Below are 19,195 nucleotides of genomic sequence, written 5' to 3'. Positions count from 1 at the left end.
GAGTAAAAAAAACAGGAATTACAGACTGGACTTTAAATGCAACTTTCTTTCAGATCCCCTTCTGCAGAATCAAGTATGACAAAGTAGCAGACTGTGATACAAAACAAACTTCAAAGAACAACCTTTAAACCGCTGATGAATGCATGCAGAGCAATCACAAAGGAGTGCAAGAGAAGAAAAAAAGCAGATGACAAGCTTTGTAATCATCCTGCAACACTGAAAAGTCAGGAACTACCACGTATAAACATCATAGTGACTCTAGTGAATGATTATAGGGCATGAAAGAAGAGGATGGATTTAAAGCAATAAAATCAAGCAATTACACATAAAGTACATTGCATACGTGGATTGGAAAGTTTCCCATATCTTTCAAGAAATAGGTTTCTTTGATTCTAAATACAGGCAAGTTTCTTGGAAAGCATTATTTTCCTTCCAAATTGGCAATAGTACTTTAAGTTATACTAACATCCAATTAAATCAGTATTACTCTAAGTCCCTATTCAAACTAGCATCACTAAGACACAAAATCCCACTGAAATCAGTCACTTCCGCATTTCTTCACAACCGTGATGATACTGCTAGCCAAAGGTGATTAAGAAAAATCAGTTTGTATGCTGCATTTCATGAGTAACTGACTCACTCGTACTTCAACACTACAGCAACCCATCCTAAATAGATGCTATTGTACATTAAATTGCCATCTCTTCTTTTCCTAGTCAAACAGTTCCTATAGGAACAATACTGTCTTGTAGAAGCCATCTTTACAGTTATCACTTTATAATTTATTCAATTACATGCTTAAAGTCCAGATGTTTTGGTGTAAAATATAAAAATCATACTCTGAAAGGTTAAAAATACTCTGTATCATATGTGGCCAATCCATTTTAACATGGCATAGGCTCATGAAGAATCTTTTGAACCACAAAGGACTCAGTTTGGGGTGCAAAAAAGCTAAGCATGTTGCTTCCTCAAAGACTGAACATTTGAGAAACCACAGAGCATCACCACTGAACTCTTCAAGAACAAAGCCAGCTATATAAAGCTACAAATTTAACTTCCCACTTTTCTTTTTTGATAGACTTCTATCTTGCTTTCAGATTTGTCACAAGCAGAGAGAAACAAAAGCAAATTTTTAAGCAATTACAACATGGCTACAGACAAGAAAAGAAAGCTGCCAAGCAAAACATTTTCTGCATATCACTTCTTGTGGAAGTGTATAACATATCCAAGTAATAAAGTCAGGGCATTATTTTCACATATTCAAATGTGAACATCCTCCCCGAAACCCCCAGTTAATTACAAAAAACAGACACTCAGGCCACCCTTAAAAACCCCTCATTCCTTCCCAAAACTACAGTTTGACATTTAATTTTCGCAGTGATTCATTGTCAACTCCATTCTTAGGCTTGTCCTTTTCATCCAAAACAACTGAGTAATAAAAATTGGAGAACAGATCATCACCTTTTGTCTTGTGCCCTTCCTCCCTCCCTGCCCCCCCACTTTTAAGAGTGGCCTTGCAGTTAAGATGCAGTTTAAATCAAACCCCACATGTACACTGATGTGAACTCACTTGCTTGCCAACTCCCCCCCCGGCGGGAGGTTTGGGATGCTCTCAGTTGCTAACGTACGCATCACGTGGACTAAGTCTGGCACTCCTTCACCCTGCTTCTTTATGATCTCTGGGAATCAGAAGTACTTTTTTTGTAAGTGCAGTCCAAATTTAAATCAAAAAGATTGAAACACTCAGTTTTATAAAAAAGGCAGCTTAACATTAAAAAAAAATTAAAATTAAAAGCAACAGACCGTACTCAACATGGTAATTGATAACTTTGGTTCCATAAGGAAAAACCTGTAACAGATTTGACACAGATTTACTGCTGTTAACACGCTGACTTGGTTTTAGAAATACACAGCTACCTAATAACAGTGGGAAAAGAAATCTTTAATAGCTTTCCTGCTATACATTAGATTGAAGATGTAATATCTTCCCAGTATATGCCCAAGGCACGGGACAGATACTAACATCAGCTTTATTGCTGCAACACATGATTAAATATTATTGTCATCACAGAAAACAAAATATTTTCAAGAAATAAAAGGTTCGACATGTCAAAAGTAATTCCCATGGCTGCATGTGTATTAACCAATACTTGTACCTCACTGCATTATAGCAACATGCAAATTTTAAGAACTATTACACATAAATTAAAAGCCAGGGACATCATCTAATTGACAGTTTCACCCTCAACTCAGGAGATATTTAAATACAGGGCAGAAACTTAAAGCTGATCCACTCCAGCTGCTGGGTGAAGAGAATCTGTGCTGTAGCCATAGCCACGTTTGTCAAGACATTAATTCTTTAACTTTATTCTTAGGCCGGGTTGGTTTGGGGCTTTTTTGTGTTTGCTTTTTTCACTTTTCTCCTCAAGTCAAAAGCACACAATTTTATTGGAATTCAAGACATTTCAGACCATACCGCCCCTGAAGAGTCACTCTTTAAATAGGGATTTTACGAAGTCTAAAGAACAAGAACATTTAAAAAACTGCATCTCATTGATTTCTCTGTAAACATGAGCTCTCAGAAATTACAAAACACATGAATTATTAAGACCTGGTGCTGTTCATCTTCAAATGAATACTGCAACATGCATACAATAATGTGTACATATGTGCACATCTATACAAGCATGTATGTACATGCACACTATTCTTCATGTAATAAAGCCTTTACACAGTTTGAAAGTAGTTGGAATTCATCAGTACCACTTTTGAAAAACACTCAAGTATTCAGATTTTGTCCTAAATTCCAGAAGAACATACCAAGTGTCCATTTTATAATTTGTGAGATAAGGCACATTGAAAGCTTTTTAAACCAACATGTATCCAGTCCTTTTTAGTTAAAAAAAAGAGACCCTAAAAACCCCTAAAAACCAACAATTGTGAATTATTTTTGTGTATGTAATGGTTTTTCAGGGCTGCGTGTGTTTACAAAAACCATCAGCTCTGTTTTGTAGTCAGGCTGTGTAAATTATTTGCAAGGTATAGTGGAAACACTGCCTAGTCCTCAACCAGCATCAAATTCTGCAGCACAAAGCTTTAAGCTGTTTACTTCAAAACCTAAATTTTAAATACATGACACCGCACACCAGAGACACCTCAAAAACTTGCCATTTCCTCAAAATCTACAGCCAAAGTTCATTTTACCATCTAACATTTAGCAAAGAAATAATCTATGAATCTTAAATCTGAATAAGAAGCCAAGATCTCAGATTTGGTTTGCCAAGTTCCTTTATTGTGCAATTTTGAACATCTAGAATATGCTACATTATGCTAGTGCTAAAGTTCTGCTGTACAAAAATAAGGAATTTATAGTTGACCTATACTACACAGTTTCACAACCTGTAACTGCAGTACATTTAACATACAGTCTCCACTAAATGAATACATTTATATTTTGATAAAACTATAGATACAGACTGAATGAACACTGAAGACACAACAAATGGAGTCGGTCTGCTAGCTGTGTTTAATTTATTGCAATTATCTTGTTTCAATACACCTTCAACCCTCCCCCCAATCTTTAATTTACTTTTAAACCTTCTACACATTTTCATGGCATTAAGTATTGGAAAAATGTACTTACAACCCTAAAATAAAGGATTCAAAAATGGGAATTCCATACAAAGTTTAAGAAAAAGCCAGAACTTTGTTTTTGTGAAAATTAGGGAAGGAACATAAAACAGCTAACTCAAAGTTATTTATCTCTACATCAGTATAAATATTGCAGGGATTAACTATTACGGAATGGTTCTATGTAAAAAAAAATGAGAACAGAAAAAAAAAGCTTAGACAAGTTTCTTTTTAGAGTCAACACATCAATAACACATATTAGTGCAAATAATAGCAACACATTTTGGAATGACTGATTACTTCTACCATGAAGTTCACATGATACTTTAGGAGTAACACTGATTTATTGCAAGTAATGGCACAAGGATGGTTCTCCACACTTGCTGCTTCTTCCATTATTTGTTGCAGCTATGAATCTGGACCACAAACACATCAGGGGAGTCTTAAGTGACATGATAAGTAGAAAAGTTTCTACATTTTTAAAATCCGAATCATCTCTCCTTTTTCAAGATGACCATCGTTATTAAATCCTATTCAGTCTTATAATTTGCACTACCTTTTAACAGTATAAAGGTATATTCTGGGCCGAGGGGATAAAAATACAACCAGAAAAAAAAATGCACATTAGAAAGTATCGACTCTCATTACTTGTTGGACTTCACCAAGTACTGAAGTGCATAAAAATACATATGCATTTTGCCCAAGTTTCCATTTTAATGAGTTTTAAATTTAAATTGATATTACAGATTAGTAAGATCATTCTAAAAGTACTCTTTATATTTTTTTAGTTCCTTCAGCCAAAAATCAGGCTTTTAAAGTTAAGCACTGCCACTCTTATAGTATCCTAAGATAAGAGCAAGATTATTCACTGTAGTGTATGCTGATGCTGCAGCAGTCCTACCCTACTAGTCAATAAGGCATTAACCATTTACTTCAGAAACAATGCACTGGCACAGGAATTAAGTTAAATGTAACAAAGTTATCAATTCCTGTTCTTGAAATTCTGCTTTAGTTCAGGCCTTTCAACTTCCCTCATGTGTAAGTCCTAAAAGGCCAAATGCTGCAAACAGCTGATACAAATCACTGCTGGGTTGAGTAGTGTTTACTACATATTCATTAATTTAAATAATATTTTTGTGCAACAATAGACAAAAGATTGAGGATAACTCTAAAAATTAAGCAAAGACCCTTGAGGGAAAGTACAATATATTTCCTCAAGTTGTTCAGACATCATCCCATTAAATTAGTATTAAAGTGCTTTATAACTACATATGGAATCCTTCTGCCTCTATGCAATTATCACACTTTGCATTTATACAAATAGGAAATTGCAGGAATGAGCAAAGTACCAGCAGCCAAATTCCTTGTATGTACCATAATCACAAGCAGGTCCAGTGTTTAGGCTCTTCCTTTATAAAATTAAGCAGCTGTACAAAAATGCCAGCTTTCCTCCCTGTAATATTCCTGGGGTACAATGAGGCCAGCTGAACACACAGCCTTGGCTTCATCGTATTTTCATATTCTAGGTCACAGGTTTGTCTGAACTCAGACAAAATATCTAAGATAAGAAGGCAGTACTTGCCCAGATAAGGAGAGTTACCACGCTGTGAATCAATGTGTGAATGTACAGCACACTTGTTCTTCACCAAATCTGTGGGTGGGCACTCACACGCCTGGTGCAAACCTGCTCCCCGCTCTGCACGGAGGGAGCCATCTGACACTTCCCTCCTGCAGTGTGACTGCACTAGGATATTCCTGCCACGCTGTCAGGGAGATTCACACCAGCACTGACTGTGCACCAACCTCTCCTCTCAGGCAAGTGTTGAGATTAAAACACAGAAATGTCTGCCTGGGCATTTGTTCAGGGGCAGAACAGATGCAGTTTGTCAAGACCTGGTGAACGAGGCCCTGGAAAAACGTGGTACTTTCTGAAAGAGCACCTATACAGGTTGTAAGTGCTTTAAAAAGTGCACATGAATTTGTCTGAGCCCACAATTCCCCTGTAGGCAAGTTCTCTGTGAAATTTCTGGAGCTGCACTGTGTTACCTTCATGCAAGTTAAGGAAGAAAAAAGTGCATAATGTACTCCTCTGACTTACTAATCACTGCTACCATATTTGTGGAGAACTCTGCCTATCGTGCCCTGTGTGCTATTAAGGATTCTTGGAAGTATACACACACATAACTAGACTTGTAACATATAGGAGTCCACTTCAAAAATAGACTTAACCTATGCAAATAATGCATACAGCAGGTCTTAGATTTCAGAAACAAACTCCAAGCTGTAGTTGGTTTTAAATATCAAAAGGCACTATAAATTCAGTTTTAATCAGAAATTATTTGAATCAAATTGATTTGAAATATCCTTTTTATGTGATCCAAAAAGCCCCAGACTTGCAGTTTCAATTTAAAGTTTAAGAACTCCTGAAATACAAATTTAAAGAAAAAATTTTAAGTTACTATCAGAGTAAGAGATGAGTTCCCAGCTTTCGTTTGTCATGAATGCTTAAAGATTAGCTTTGACAAATTTCTGACATACTTTCAAATAAGTAAATATGTAAGCAGGTGCTTAAAGATTACAGTAATCAAGTTGTAATCCTACTATTACTGGATAATAAAATATTACAGCTAACTGATTTGTACTTAACTATAAGGAAAAATGGCACTCAAATTACCATCTTCACAGACACTTTGCAAGATATTCTGATTATTTCATTTAACTCCATGTGACAGGAACCAGGATTCACTGGTCTGAAGTTAGTGCTGTCAACAGACTCAGGAAGAACACTGAGCACAAATGAATCCTCTGCCATCCTGAATAATTTTCAAGGCTACAGGCTGCTGCACTTTCATAGCAGAACTTTTTCAGGACATATATGAGTGCCTTTTTCAGAGGTACACAGGATAGCCAATGGCACTTGAAGATCTATTAAAAAGCCTGTATGTGTTAAGGGTTTAGTTGTTGGAAGGGGAAAGGGGCCAGGGGTCTGTTTAGAAACAAAGTTACTTATTTTTTTTTAAATGATCCACCTTCTACTCTGCTTTCCAGGTACTTGTCCAACTCTGCCTCTCTTTTCACCGCCTCTGGTGATACCTTTGGTGCATTCGGAAAACAGATCAATATCACACTCATGTTGTCTCGACTTCCCTGGTGGAAAAGAAAAAATTATTTGAGAAATGTATATATACCAGGCTAAACACACATCAAAGCATTTTAAACACAGAAATTCACAAATCATATGGCATCAGAATCCAACTTTCACTATTATGGATTAATATTATCATTAGAACTAATCTCCCTGTACCCCTTACAGAATTCCAGGCCCATTCATTCAGTACAATTCTTAAGTCTCTGTTTTTTCCTCTTTTATGGTGTGAAGACTACATAGAGCCAGTCACAGACAGTCCATTGTCTTCTAAAAACTGACATTAGTAAAGAGTGATGTATAATTACAAAGTTATGTTCCATCTTGTTTTAAGCACCATCCAATCATTTTGGGAAAACAGCTGAATGGGTGAACAAAACCATCACTGCTTAAAAGCACTAAGCAGGAAGGTGCTGAATTCAGACAGTGCTTCCACCTAAAATCACAGCTATTAGTTTTTTTCTTCCCCTTTTCATTTAAAACAAGAAAAGTTACAAGTGAGAGAATTTGTTAGAAGACCAGTTGTAAAGTACCCAAGTCTATGCAAAAAATGTTAACATTTAAAACTCCAACTAAAGAGAACCCCAATACCTGGATATGTTAAAATACAAACACATTCTGCTTATGCAGAGTAACTGTTTGGTCTACTTTCAATACTCCTGTGCTTTGGCCTACAAACATGCATCCATAGGCTTAAATTTTAACACTAATTAAATCCACTGATGTCAGCGAGATCAAGAACAAACCAGTGGGCAAAACAAGAGTATATGTGTGTATGGGGAGGTGCTGACAGTTGGCTCCTGCAAAGCTTAAAGCATCCACAAGCCACTGTTCCTTTCCACGTATTTGTTTTTAGGATTATCCAACAAAGATAGTAAACAAAAATATAACCATTATCAATCTGCCAAGGTGATGGAAAGCAATTACAATTTTGCAGATGGGAAACAATGATCCTGTTAGCCATGTGGGAAGAGCAAGGATGTTGTCTTGTTTCTTTAGAAAAAAGTTGGCTTTTTTACACTATGACTTCCACTTTGCCTTTTCAAAATAAGTATCAAGCTATGAAACTCAGTAACTGCATCACATTGCAACTTATTATTACAAAGTAGAAGTTAATGCAGACAAAGTTACATAGTTTCGTTAAACCAAATAGCCCATCTTCTTCTACTTAAGCTGGTTTCAGAGCTGTATCACACAATAGTGAATAAGAAATACAGTAATTAAACCAAAATAAAAACGTAGGAAGCCAGGTCTTCAAAATATGAAGTCAAGGTTCATTGATTCTACATTTATCTTGGTGTAAATGTGACAGCAATGTTACCACTATGTGCCCAAGAAAGCAGGGGAAGATTAGGAAGGGGAAATACTCTCTAGCCTGATTAAGTCTTAGGAGTTAAGGTTTTCTAAAGTATGTTATGAAACAGAAAAGGGTAGTTATTGTCTTTAGCTCGCCCAAAAATTCCCATCAGCTTCTAGTTTTCCACTGATCACAATGTATCTGTACACGATTATAAACTCTTAATTAACCAAACCACACAGATAAACATTGTTTCTGTTGTGTGTTTGTTCCCCCTCTATCACCACTTTTGTGGGAAACACGGTCATCACTGTCAAAGTCAAGTTACCATAAACCATGGGATACTTAGAGACTGGAATCAAACTTATTATTAACGTGTTCATAAACTTCAAATAGTGAAAACACAGTAAACTCCTTCTCTCAAGTCTGGCTACCTTGTACAAGCAGGTGTCAACTATCTCATTGCAAACTTTCTCAAGGTCATCAGTGACTTCAAGTCTGGATCTTACAAAGTCACACAGCTCTTCATTTCCCATAACATCCCAGATACCATCGCAAGCCAGGATGATGAACTGATCATCTTCTTCTGATCTCTCAATTTCATAAACTTCAGGCTCAGGTGAGACCAGCTGTTCTGTGGGACCTTTCCCATGGACACATTTGTAATCAAAGTCCCCAAGTGCCCTTGAAACAGCAAGGGAGCCATTCACACGCTGAATCATTACGGAGCCACCTGCATTCTGTATACGCTCCTTCTCCAGTGGATTACTTGGTTTGTGATCCTGTGTGAAGAAGTGAACCTTCCTGTTTCGACAGAGCAAACCTCTCGAGTCTCCACAGTTGATGAAGTACGTGTGTTGGGGAGAAATCATGACACCCACAGCTGTTGACCCACTTCTATCTGCGCCATGCTTCTTCTCGGAGATGACTCTCATGTGTTCATCAATTTGCAGAAAACCTGTTCTGATGCCGCTCTTTACACTTTCCACAGATGGTGGCCCATCTGGCCCTTTAAAATCCTGGTTGCTTGTGATGTGATCTAATAAATGCTCACAGCAGTACTTGGCAACCTGTGATCCAGCGTGCCCATCATAGACAGCAAAAAACGACCACCCATCAAGTCCATTTGGCAAACCAATCACAGCCGTGTGTGCATCCTCCATTTCCACGCGCCAGCCTTGCATACTGCTCAGACCGTAACGCAGCCCATTCCCCTGCCCCTGGGCATTATGCTTCTCCATCTTTGGCTTGTCTAAAAATGCTCCCATGATGATTTTCCTTCAGTTCTACAAAGGAAAAAAACAAAAGGGTTATTACGATATTTCTTAAACATCTCATTTAAAAATCCTGTATAATGGCACAAGTAATGTTAAGATGACCAAAATACACAGCTATAAAGCTGGTTTTTCTGTGTCTCCAGTCAAATTTGCATTGCTTTCATCTAATTTAAACAAGGACACTACTACTAGCTGAACTGCACTTTTCATATTTTTGTATTTTCAGCTGTTTTACTTGAAAAATTTATATTCATTGTCATTCATGGTTCTGACAAAAGCCTCTAATGGAACTATGTAGAAACCACTTTCAAAGAGGACTTGTTAACTGGCACACATCTGAATGGATGTTCCCTGCAACTACTGAGCCATGAAAGAGTTCAATGTTTCCAGGACAGTGGCATTCCCTAGATCCCTACCTGCTGGACACAATTTCTTGCTAACACTGCTTTTCTGGTAGTCAAGGGGAAATGAAAGCAAACTGATTAGGTTTTCTTTCAGGAAGGGAGTTTCAGGGTTTTTTGGGTTTGGTTGTTATTTGTTGTTTTTTTAAACAGATAAATTATCTGAATGACCAAGAGGATGCCAGAGTCTGCATAAAGGAAAAAACAACACTGGATTAACTAGGAGCAGGACTGGAAAGGAACAGAGCAGCTGTCCCTTTAGGCAGCAGTAAGCCATTAGTTTGGCTCAGCCATCTTGTAAAAGCTCATCCTTAAATTTTCGGTTAAATTACACAGCAGCTTCTCAGATGTCTGTGCTGCAGATTTACTTAAAACCCTCATGTATTCATGCCTCACTAAAAGATAACTGCCCCTGACAAGTCTGAGGAAATCTGTTTGGAAATAAAATCACAGCACTGTAAATTCCTGTGTGAATTGAGATTAAAGCCAGACCCATACACTGCACACCCTCTCCTCCTTCATCTCCTCCTTGGGATGTGATGCAGCAAATATTCATGCTTAAGAGAATAAGAGTTATATTTGCAGGCAGTGTAAACTGACTGGTTTATCTTCATGGTTTTCACACCCTAACCATCCAACCCACCCTTCTAATCCACATCAGTTTATTTGTGCATTCATTATTAAAAAATCATACAAAATAGGTCACACATTTTACATACTTGCAAATTATGCCTTGAGAAGCATCAAAGAGTCTGCAAATCACTGTTATACAATACAAGGTAATGGAACAAAACTATGAGCTTTTCTATTTGAAGACTGTGGACAAAAACTAGCTGTGAAAAGCACCTCAGAAACAGACTTTACCTGAGGCCCCAACTAACAGCTGCACTAGCAGAAAAACAGTACATCAGGGGTTCTAGAAATGTTTAACGTGACCATAGAATGTATTTAACCAGTTTTCTAAGTGACAACATCACATTTTTACAACATGCTTTTATTGCAATACAGCATCAGCCGTTAGTGACACCATATATCCAACAAAGCTCTTCACACTGTCTCTTCCAGCCACTATCAACCTTTCTAAAACATCTGTGTTAGAATAAACAGTCAAGAAATGTTTATATTTGATCTCATCACAACAGTGATTCAAATGTGAGGCACGGGGACTGGTTATGCACTCCTTGGCTCACATGCTTTGTTAACAAAAACAAAACACATACTTCAGCTGTATGGGGACGGCAGCAGCAATTCACCTCTGCTTCCTCTCACCCCAAACCCAGCTCTGGAGCTCTGTCTCTTCTCAAGTGAACACAAAATATTGATGCCCAAGCAAGCTGTAACTAACCAACGAAACAGAGTGTGCACAGTGTGTGTCTTGTGTCCCAAACACATGTAGGAGGTTCACATTACTGAAGTTGCTAGGAAAAAAATATGACTTAAGACTTTTTTATTTTCACATGCCACTCTGATGAAGTCAGAGTGATCAAAATAATTACAGAATGCTGCTATAAATCATATGGGGAATTATTTTCCTGAATAATACTTTTTATTCATTCTATGATAGCAGCAGAGTTGAACACTGAATGTTCTTTTTGTTGAGGAGATTATTAAACAGAAGGCAGATATTCAACTTTTTCACCTTAATTTAGAGCTCAAAAAGCAGAAACTTCCCCAGCAAATATATTTTTGTGAGGTATTTGACATTATTGCTGTGTTTAAAACAAAACAGAAAAATATTAAGAACAGGATACAGTTACAGTGACCACAAACACTGTTGAAACATGAACTAAAAAGGGCCATTTTTCTTCTAATCTCTCACCTTACTATGTACACAACATTCAGAGTTGTGCTTTGTAAACTGTTCGTCCTGCTCAGTAGTTTATCATGTAAATTAGAAATACATACAGTTTGTGTGAAGTTCTAACAACAACTACAGAACTGCTAGCACACCTCCGAAGTTAATAAATCACTCTCCATTTAAATACCAAACTGCCTTATCCCTCTCCAGAAGGCAACCTGAAAGCTGGTGGTCTTTTAAGCTAAGATTTGTATGTGACATGTTGACTCAGGATTCTTCAGGGGTAAGAGTTGCCCACCGTGGATGTGAATACAGCTGGGCAGAAGGAAAACCACAATGTGGTCATGGAACAACTCCCTCAGAAATTGCCCACAGCCCACAGCATGAAGTGATCACCCTCTGAAAACTGCAATAACAGACTGCAGTTGTCCTCCTGCCACACTCCAGCTAACCAGACTTCCACCAAAACAGCAGTATAAACCTGTAGGAGAATAGGCCCGGTTTACAAAATCCTCACTTTATCTGCAAAAAAAGCATCGTTTACTTGTAGATAGGATGAATGTGCCAGACATTTAGGTTTTTCCAGAATTTCAATTCTCATTCAGAAAAACTTCAGTTAAAACTGACCAATCTCTGAATTCTGATGAATTGGAGACTACCTGCTACTTCTCCCCCCATACCCTTTGTCTTATATTACAATGTAAGATGTAACCGTAAGTATGTGTTCTATCACCAGCTGCTAAAACCAGGTGGGGCAGTGTTCTTTATCTCTTCCCTGACACATCCCTGATAACTCCCTCCGGAAGGGTATCTTCTGTTAATGGACCATCAAGCCTTACTGCATGACTCATAAAATTACATCATCCCATTGGGAGATGCTCTGCCCAGGGGGAGGAAACAAGCATTCCTACCTGGATATAATCTGAGGTTTGGAACACCACAGTAAGCCCTTACCTACTGGATTCCCAGAGGACAAGAGCTACATAACCACCACTGGACCTTCAGAGGAACACCAGACCCTTCTACAGGGTCACTGCTTTGACAGAACCATTTCTATCACTTCAAAGAGGGTGCAGCCACCCCTTAATGGGACTGTGACTGCCACCACCCTGCCCGGCAGGGTGTCAGGTCCTATCCTGACTCTGTCAGGTTAAGCCAGTGTTTCTGTATTATTGCCTTGTTATATATACTAGTAAAGAACTGCTATTCCTATTTCTTATATCTTTGTCTGAAAGCCCCTTAATTTCAAAATTATAATAATTTGGAGAGAAGGGGGTTACATTTTCCATTCCAAGGGAGGCTCCTGCCTTCCTTAGCGGACACTTGTCTTTCAAACCAAGACACCCTTATGTGTAGTTAAAACCTGAAGAATTTAAAGTCTTAGCTATTAATAAAAATATCTTGGTTTTACAAGAAGGGATGGACACAAACAGAGAAATGCTGACATAAGAAAGCCAAGCCTCCTTCCTACTAAAAATACCTTTTAGACCTGTTTTTGAGTCCGTATCTACGGAATCATCTTCCACAGACCAGTGTCTACCTAAATTATGAGCACATTTGTCATTCTTTGATGAGGTGCTTTGTGCACTACAGTGATTGAGTTGGAATGACACCTTCGGTTAGCATATAACTCTGTATGCAAATCTGATTAACCTATAGCAGTGCAACTGCCCAAATTACAGCATGACTTCGTTATGTAAAAACACAGACCCAGAACAGACTGCATGCAATGTGTGCAATACATAAAACAGATCCTGAACATGGCTTAACTCAGCCTCTCTTTATGTCTTTAGTAATCTTTCTTAACAGGAGACCTCATTTTATGACCTTTATTCTCCACATAATTTTACTATCTTAACCCAGTCACACATTTCTACAATCATCTCAGAAAACTGCAGTCTCAAGGCAGGAGACAGAACCAGTCCTCTGCTTTGAAAGCCTCAACTTTTGGGATGCTTCAGTGATGCACATATGTACTGAAGGAGACAGACATTCTCTCTCTTCCTATTAAAGGCAAAGTAAGAGAAAAGGCACTTCAATCATTAAATTTAGTGGCAAACATACACCATCCACTGCTTTTTTTTCTTAGAGAAGTACCATTCTGAACAGTACTGTAAGGGTGGTGCCTTGTAAAAAGATCAGAGGTACAACATTTTCTTCAGAAATGGTGACTCTCACACATCATCTGATGCTACAACTGCACAGCAATCAGCCAAGGAAACTTCAATTTTAATCTAAGATGATTCTTGGATCACCACTTCCGTATCAGTGACTTCCATCAGTTTTAGGTCCTAAAAGAGAAGAGCTTTCTGCAGCCAAAGTTTCTGGATTTTGGCTCTTAAAAACAGAGAGGCATCTGAAGAAAACTAGATGTGAAAATGGACCCCTGTGAACAGAAATGAACATGCAGGGGATGCATCTCTGCATCTACAAGTGCATTTTAACCATGATTTCTGAAGCACTGATTTTGTGGAGGTCAAACTGAAGGACAGCCTCTCCAGCAAGTGCACAGAAAACTCAAGTTGTGGTTTGCAGATGGAAAAGTAAGAATACTGTACAGGGCCTAGAAAAATCAACACAAATAACAAAGAGTGCCAAAATTCAAAGGACTGCAGCATTAGAAACAAAACTGAAATAATGAATGGAGCATGCCAAAGAGTCAGTAGCTAAAGTCCTTGAAAGTAGATGCAACTGCAGAACAGAGTGGCAAAGAAAAGGAGGGTAATTAGTATACCAGGCCATGGACAACCATGGACAACCACAGATACATCACTGGAATGCATGAAATCTCTTTGCCCCTTCATTTGTTCCTCAAATTGTGCTATCCAGGCAGCACAACTGTAATGCTTTCTGCTATACAGGAAAATAAATTTTACTGTTTTGCTATTTGCTTGTTCATTTGCCACAAGGTTCAAGTGAAGATAAGCCCTAAATTGTTCACAAAGGACAGTTAATGCAATTCCACATAACCCTACAGAAATACAAATTCATTTTTCCAAGGAATTTGGACAAAGATCTGATCGTTTTGTCCAAGAAAACTAACCACCCCCATCTGAAACTTTCAGTTGAACAATATGTAAATTAATAATCCTTTTTAAACAATGTTCAAGTTGTATTCCTTCCACTAGGATAAGCTGCTTATATGAACAACACTGAAGTCACAGGCACTTGTTCTAACTAAGCTGAGAAATATTGCCACACTCCAATTTCCTAGAACAATTCTCTCAGTGACATTACACCCTGTGTGCTGTAATGAGGACCATACAGAAAGATTACAACCTTTACTTGAACTACAGGACACAAAGCAAGTCACCAAATTATACAGACTGCTACTGACTAGAAAAAGGGCATTTATTCACTTCAACTCCAGCCCGATCCGCAGTACTTTTCCCTCTGCCTTAAGCAGGCTGGATGAAGTAGCCAGACAGCATGTAATTGTGCAAACGTGGAAACATTTTCAGAAGTTACAGCCTGCTGAATGAAAAACTGACAGTACATACTGGATGCCCCAAATCAATTAATTTCAACAAACAACATGTCAGAGAACATCCCAGGGATCGGAAGAATGACTAAAATAAAACAGAACACGCAGATGAGGAGACACAATTACACCACAGTCATGGGCTGAATGAAGTCATGAAAAAGCCTCCTGCCAGTGAAACGATTTAAAAACTATTGGAGGCTATATGATTGAGTTCTGGCACTCACGGTTTGAAACATCAATAAAACACTAAAAAATTACAGTTGATGTTTCTGGATATGTACTTTCAGACACAGGAATACATGGCCTGTATTTATGAAAAAGAACTATTTATGAAAAAGAAGTAAAAGAAATAAAATACAGAAGTGGGACTATTTCAATAAACAGACTAACACACCATTTCCCCACCAGAACATTTGCTTCTTGAGGATGCAGCTGTAGTCTGTGTTACATTTCAGTAGACAACTGCAAAAGGAAGATCATAAGAAACTACCCATAGGGGTAAGAAAATTTCTAATAACATTAAGAACTTTTGGTTTAGGAGAGATGTAGCAGGTATGGCTTGTGGCAGACAAAAAAACCTCAGAAAACAAAAAACCCAGAGGAAGCAAGTTAATAACTCTGTGTGTATGAGGGAAAGTATGAACTGTTCCAAACTTCCTCAACTTACCCTCCCTCTCTCCCACTAATTAATATGCAACAGTGATGGCTATTACAACTTCACAGCACAGGAGAAAATACTAAATCACTGCACCTCTGATACAAACACCTATGAGCTCTGACCTCTTAGTAGCTGGTCCACAGGCACTGCCATTTCACTGATCTAAGTTGTTTGGAGAGCTGTTTTTTTTTTTTAAACATAACTTCTACTTAAAATCCCTTCTCCCTGCTAGGAGCTGACAGCCTTTCCAAATGCCTCCCTGTACTAAGCAGCAAAATATTTTATCCCACGTGGTGTGTATAGCAGGGCAGGTAGGATTTAGGAGAGGATTATTAAAGCCTTCTGGAACACAGAAGGTAACCATTTCTAAGTTAACACCCTCCCTCCAACAACATGTTTCAGCTTCTTCTTAAAACATTATTTTCTGCTCCTACCTACCTTTCCTGCAGACAACTAAACCTGTTCCAAGGTTAAATGAGAAGCTTCTCGGTATGAGTGTATTTTGGCTGAGGTTCAAGCTCTCTCCAGCAGAGACATGTGTAATCTGATTTTTGCAAAAGGAAGCCCTGGACACTGAAAAAGATAATTCACCTGGAACAAACTGTTCCTTCAGAAGTTTGAAAGATGGTGATGTAGCTTCAAGAATTCTTTATGGGGTTAATTTTGCAATATGGTCTGTTATGGAAGAAACTAAGTTCTTTCCAGAATCACCAAGACTGCTGCTGGGAATGAAAAATCACTACACTGATTCTGAGAGGAGATACAACTTGCATCCACAAGTGACAGTCACTCATCAGGATCCTAACATGACTGGCACCCTCAGAACATGATTAAGCGAGTTTTTATTGGCCAAGACAGAATTCTTGCTTCTTTCTAAATATCTGTACTACAAATTAGAAGTGGGAAAGCGTAAGAGAAAAAAACACAGCAGCATCAAAATATGAGCAGCCCAATCGCTATGAAAAACTATGTAGACAACCAAAATGGCACTAACAAGAACTATGAAAATCAATGAGATAGCTCTGCATAAATTCATGTGCTGCTGTCTGAACAGTGTGAGAATGAAAACACCAAGGTCCTTGCTTGAAAGCATTAATAAGCAGAAAACATGCCCATGCTGGTGCTAAGTTCAGAATAACTTTCTGATTATACTTCATTTTCCAAAACTTTCTTACTTAGAAGTGTTGGAATATAAACAAAAGACACCCATTTTAGACACAAAGCTTAGACAACTGCTTTGTTAACAGCGCAGAAATTCCTGCAGGCTCCAGCCAAAATTCAGAGCCCCCTTGAAGCAACTGTAAAAAAGAACCGGAAGATCCAAGGAAGCTGCAGTCTGTGTAGACAGAATTTTGGAGAAAGAAAGGCCTTGCTTCAGTTTATATATCAATGACATGCAGTAAGATTCAATTTTTTTAAAAGAGCAAGGCAAGCAAGTGAATTTAAGGATTCCAAGCAAGCTGCTCATGACAGGAGTACACCCTGCTACACAGCCATTCCAACAGAACTACATACAGCAATACGTTCACCACAAAGAAAACAAGGGTGGAAAGGAAACAGAAAGAGACAACCCAGAAGAATGGAATTATAGTAAGTCATAAAAGTTGAATTACAGTTTTTTCCAGTATTTGTAATACCATGAGTGCTCTGCCACTGCCATTTCTCATCATAATAGATCATTACCCCACTTCTAAACATTGTGGACCTAACTGAAAACTCCTACTTGAGTACGAGCCACTTACAGAGCAAGAATTGAACAAATCTGAACAGATCAAATATTTCAAATAATTGCTAAAACCTCCCTTTTCTCTAAATTTCTTCTTTTTTTCTCTCTCATCTACAGCTTGAAGCCTCAATATCTTCGTACACTGTCAGTTTTACCAGCCAAACAATACCTAGCACAAAAAAAGATTCACAGAAGAATGTTTTCTTTAAAGGAAGGCTCACATCATTCCACTGCCATTTCTGCGTCAAAGGAAAAAACCAAACAAAAAGCATTTACTTTATCTATCAAGTTCAACTAAACATATTCAGAAAAATCAAGACAGAATTGGAGTCCTAGGCCATCCTGCCCCCATCCAAAAGAGTGAAGATATGGGGTAAAGAGCCTCTAGACTAGAATGGCTTTTGTCCAGGATTGTTCTGCTTGTTCAAATGCAACTGGAGCAAAGTCAAGCTACTGCTGCAATTTGTCAGTGTTTTATCTAAGTGTTAAAATAAACCAAGAGAAAGATGCTCCATGGAAAAAGGTCCTGATGGGATTATTCACTGAGATTTCAAAAACAAAGGGAGGCTCGAATAAGAATAATTTAAAAAACAACAAAGCAGCAAATGCATTAACTGAACTATTCCTGAAATATGGGGAAAAAATTACATTCACACAGTTCAGGAAACTGCCACTTTTTTTACAGTTGATATTGTTTGTTGCCTGTGGTAATGTGTACAAATTCTTACAGAACCCCACCATCCCTCTGTTGTATTGTTTCACTGATAACTTCACCGCAAACATCTTAAAAATTTAGTTAATATGGTCCTATACAATCCAAGAAAACTGAACACATGGAATCATCCCTCTATCTGATCTTCTATTTTTCCTCTTTGTACTTCTAGTTGCTCACCAACCTATTATTTAAAGCTTTCAAACTTCAGATCTTCCTAACTTCTACAAGAAGCATCAGCCAACTGTTTATGGTTTGTCTTATGAGCAATTTATTTTATCAATATGGCAGAATGACACCCAAGTGAAAATAAAGTTTATACAGATAGAGCTTGGGAGTAAAACAAAAATAAACTATTTAGAGAAAACACAACCGGTATGTGTGTGCCCAGTAATTAGAAGATGATGTTTCCATGAAGGCCCCAAAACTTCCTGTTTAGTCAAGCACTCAATATTATGAAATAATACACAAGTAATTTCCCAGACCCTTCACTTTACATGAAAACATTTGTGGGGTTCTAATCTCAGCAACATTAACGCTATTCTGGTGAGGATATAGGAAAAGTAGCATACAGGATAGACTTGAAACCTGATGACTACACCTGGGAATAAAATGGCAATAAAATAGGAAATGTTCTGAAGTTACAGCTATAACCTGGCTTTGCTTGCAAGGAAATGACATCAAAACTATGTCAGAAGCACATTAAGACCTGGAAGTCAAATCCTCAATGCTTAGGAAAAGCTGGAGTTTGTTCATTTGTATACACACAGAGATTTTATTTACAAAACTATTTTGCCCTCACGTCCCCAGCATTCCTATCTCATTAGAAGATCAAGGACAGAGGATGACTGCTGCAATAAAGCAGATTTTTTGCCCAAGACTACATAAAAATACAAAAAAGAAACCAATGGAAAAAACAACCCTATTGTTTTTAGCCTTTTATGCAGACAGAAACTTTCAGGACAGAAGGCTTTCCTCTGAGGGGCACACTGATTGCCAAGTTCGCTTCTATCACTACCAGCAGAGAGGTGATTTGCCCATGATAAACAAGGCAGTAAAGGTGCTCC

The 19,195-nt window shown here is 38.0% G+C and overlaps 1 protein-coding gene across 5 annotated transcripts in view; it reads right to left on the bottom strand.

The window, feature by feature from the left end:
* The window catches only part of PPM1A (protein phosphatase, Mg2+/Mn2+ dependent 1A), a 35,466-nt gene that overhangs the window by 11,285 nt on the left and 4,986 nt on the right, over nt 1-19,195 (bottom strand). For 4 of the 5 annotated variants that reach the window (XM_048308493.1, XM_048308492.1, XM_048308490.1 and 1 more), the window contains 3 exons: nt 8,507-9,358; nt 6,660-6,777; nt 1,571-1,679 (listed from right to left, as the gene is read on the bottom strand). In XM_048308493.1, coding sequence (XP_048164450.1) covers nt 1,571-1,679; nt 6,660-6,777; nt 8,507-9,340 — 1,061 coding nt within the window. In that variant the 5' untranslated portion in view covers nt 9,341-9,358. The remainder of the gene's footprint in view (nt 1-1,570; nt 1,680-6,659; nt 6,778-8,506; nt 9,359-19,195) is intronic. The other variant, XM_048308495.1, reaches the window with a different exon arrangement.

This window comes from Corvus hawaiiensis, chromosome 6 (genome assembly GCF_020740725.1).
Source record: "Corvus hawaiiensis isolate bCorHaw1 chromosome 6, bCorHaw1.pri.cur, whole genome shotgun sequence".
Lineage (NCBI taxonomy): Eukaryota > Metazoa > Chordata > Aves > Passeriformes > Corvidae > Corvus > Corvus hawaiiensis.
This window is presented reverse-complemented; position numbering and strand designations above follow the sequence as displayed.